The sequence below is a fragment of the Cannabis sativa genome, chromosome 4 (genome assembly GCF_029168945.1).
Source record: "Cannabis sativa cultivar Pink pepper isolate KNU-18-1 chromosome 4, ASM2916894v1, whole genome shotgun sequence".
In the NCBI taxonomy this organism is placed as follows: Eukaryota; Viridiplantae; Streptophyta; class Magnoliopsida; order Rosales; family Cannabaceae; genus Cannabis; species Cannabis sativa.
Window position 1 is genome coordinate 60,089,366 of NC_083604.1, and position 2,714 is coordinate 60,092,079.

General features: G+C 38.5%; 1 protein-coding gene across 1 annotated transcript; it reads right to left on the reverse strand.

The window, feature by feature from the left end:
* Nucleotides 1–237: 237 nt before the first annotated feature.
* On the reverse strand, nt 238–2,123 carry LOC115713376 (uncharacterized). Its single transcript, XM_030641858.2, has 2 exons — nt 2,115–2,123; nt 238–861 (listed from the first exon to the last, which is right to left on the reverse strand). Exons 1-2 carry the CDS (start codon nt 2,121–2,123, stop codon nt 238–240), a joined length of 633 nt encoding a protein of 210 aa, XP_030497718.2.
* Between the last annotated feature and the right edge of the window lie 591 nt (nt 2,124–2,714).

Here is a 2,714-nt window from a genome sequence, read left to right on the forward strand (position 1 = left end):
CATTTCTAGCAAATAATCTTATCACTTCGTCCTTCCCTAGTGTCGTGTTCGACTTACTCTCCCAGTTCACCATTCTCGAAAAGCGATGCGACTTCTTCACTGCATTCTCGTTGCCTAGCTCCACGATGGCCTCGTATGCCCAATACTGTAATGCTGCACTATAGCCGTAAGATGAGTATTTTTCCTCCTTTTGAGTAACTCCCTTTTCAATCTTCTTAATCATCTTATTCTTCACATCTAAGTGTCTTTATTACAAGTTTCCATCAGCTTGGTGTGCGAAATCTTTCCCCACGGGTACTCGTAGAAGAATGGAAGGTTGTCAACCATTCTTATGACAAAAGGAGGAACGACAGTCTTCTCCTCCTTACCAGTGAGGACGCCCATAACAAACAAGGCCATCCCCAACTTGTAGACATCATCAACTTTTGTGCAGCTCTCAAAAACTCTGCGCAGTTGGCCAAAGCTGATGGAAGGATTACCGTTAAAATTTTCTATAATCAACCGGCCCGAACTTCCTTTCTCTTCAATGTCTTCCTCAGTAGGTCCGGGCAACAAGTTTAACCCAGTCACCAGACCAAAATCCACCCTACCAAATCTACATCTTTTCCTTCCCACATAAATATGTACCTCGTCCAGCTTGTCAGATTTGATTTTGTGCAACATCAACTGATGAATCAATGCTCCTGAAAATTGTAAAGGCTCTCTCTCAAAAAACTGTTTGAAAGGGGATTCCCTCACCCTATCCCATAGTTTGAATTCTTCAAATTTGGCCTTAATCTTCGTGTAGTAATAACTACCGCCGCGCCATGTGACACGACCTGTGTAATGCTCTGACACTGGAATTATTAGATGTGGAGGTCTCTGAAAAAAAAAACCAAGAATTAAATCAATAAAAAAAATAAAACAATAATTAATAAAACAATAAAAAAAAATAAAACAAGAGTAATTTGCGGCATAAATACCTAAGTTTAACTTCCAGTTGCAAATAAATACCTAAGTTTAATTTTTGGCGGTAATAATACCTAAGTTATAATTCTGAAACTTTTGTAGGTACCTGACTGTTAATTGTTAAGTAAATTGTCACGTGGCAATTCCTAGTCGGTCGGTCCAAGTCATTAAATTTTTATTTTTTTAAAAAAATAATTAAAATATACCAATAAGAAAATGACATGTGGATAATGACATAATATTTTAACGGTTAGGTACCTACAGAGTTCGAAAAATATAACTTAGGTATTATTACCGCCAAAAATTAAACTTAGGTATTTATTTGCAATTGGGAGTTAAACTTAAGTATTTATGCCGTAAATTAATAATAATTAATAAATCAATAAAAAAATAAAACAATAATTAATAATTAATAATAAAATGATAATTAATAAAATAATAAAAATAAAACAATAATTAATAATTAATAATAATAAAGAATCGGGCCTACAATCGGGTCCATCGGACCCAACATAAAAAAAAATTAAAACCTATACAAAGTGCTCCATCAGGCCTACAATCGGGTCCATCGGACGCAACATAAAAAAATTAAAACTTATACAAAGAATCTGGCCCATCGGGCCTAAAATTGGGTCCATCGGACACCACATAAAAAAATAAAACCTATACAAAGAATCAAGCCCATCGGGCCTACAATCGGGGTCCATCGAACCCAAAATAAAAAATTTAAAACTATACAAAGAATCGGGCCCCATCAAACACACAATCGGGCTAATCGGACCCAACATAAAAAATTTAAAATTAAACAAAGAAATCGGACCCATAATCGGGCCTATCGGACCTTCTCAAAAATATTAAAATCAAAACACAAGAAATCAGGCCCATTGGACCCCAACCCATTTTTTGAAAAACAACAGACCCGAGAAAGCATCGAACCAATGCATCGGAACCCCATCGGGGTCCCATCAGGCCATTGTCTTCCCCAAAAATTGATTTCCCCAAAATCGCAGATCTGACCCTAAATCGAGCCCTAAATCTAACAAAACTCACGGAGTACACATAAACACATACATTATACATTATAACCCTAAAATCAATACCTATCAATACTCCAAATCATACATCACCCAAAAAAAACAATAACAAAAAAAGGGGTCGAAGCTTACCTTTGCCATTTCGGTTTTGATGGGGCCGGTGGTGTAGGCAGTAGGCGGTGAGAAGTGGTCGATTTTGATTTGGGAGGGGTCCGCGTTGTAGGCGGTGGTGACTGGTCGGCGTTGTAGGCGGTGGTGAGGGGGTTTTTGATTTGGTGAGGGTTCAGTTGAGAGAGAACCGAGAGAGATAGAGGAAGAGAGAGAGTTGGGGTATTGTTATGAGAGGGGTATTCTTGAGTTTTTGATAAAGTGGTCATATATTTTCAATTTTGAAATGTATTAGTTCAAGCATAAAATATTGGGATTTTTTATGCATAGTTTTTTAAATTTCCCCTCTCTCTCTTTCCCTTCTAATTTACATAGGCATCGGGCCCCATCGGACCCACCATCAGAACCATCGGACCCAACACAATTTTTTTTTGAAAAATCACTCAACACCATCGGGCCCCATCGGACCCAATGAGAAAATCCAACATAAGCATTGGACCCCATCGGGTCCCCATCAGACCCATCGGGTCTTTGTCTTCCCCAATCCATTTGCATGAGCATCGGACCTACATCGGACTGCATCGGGCCCGGTGGTTCGGTCGAGATGGGTTTGTTGGGTTTTAT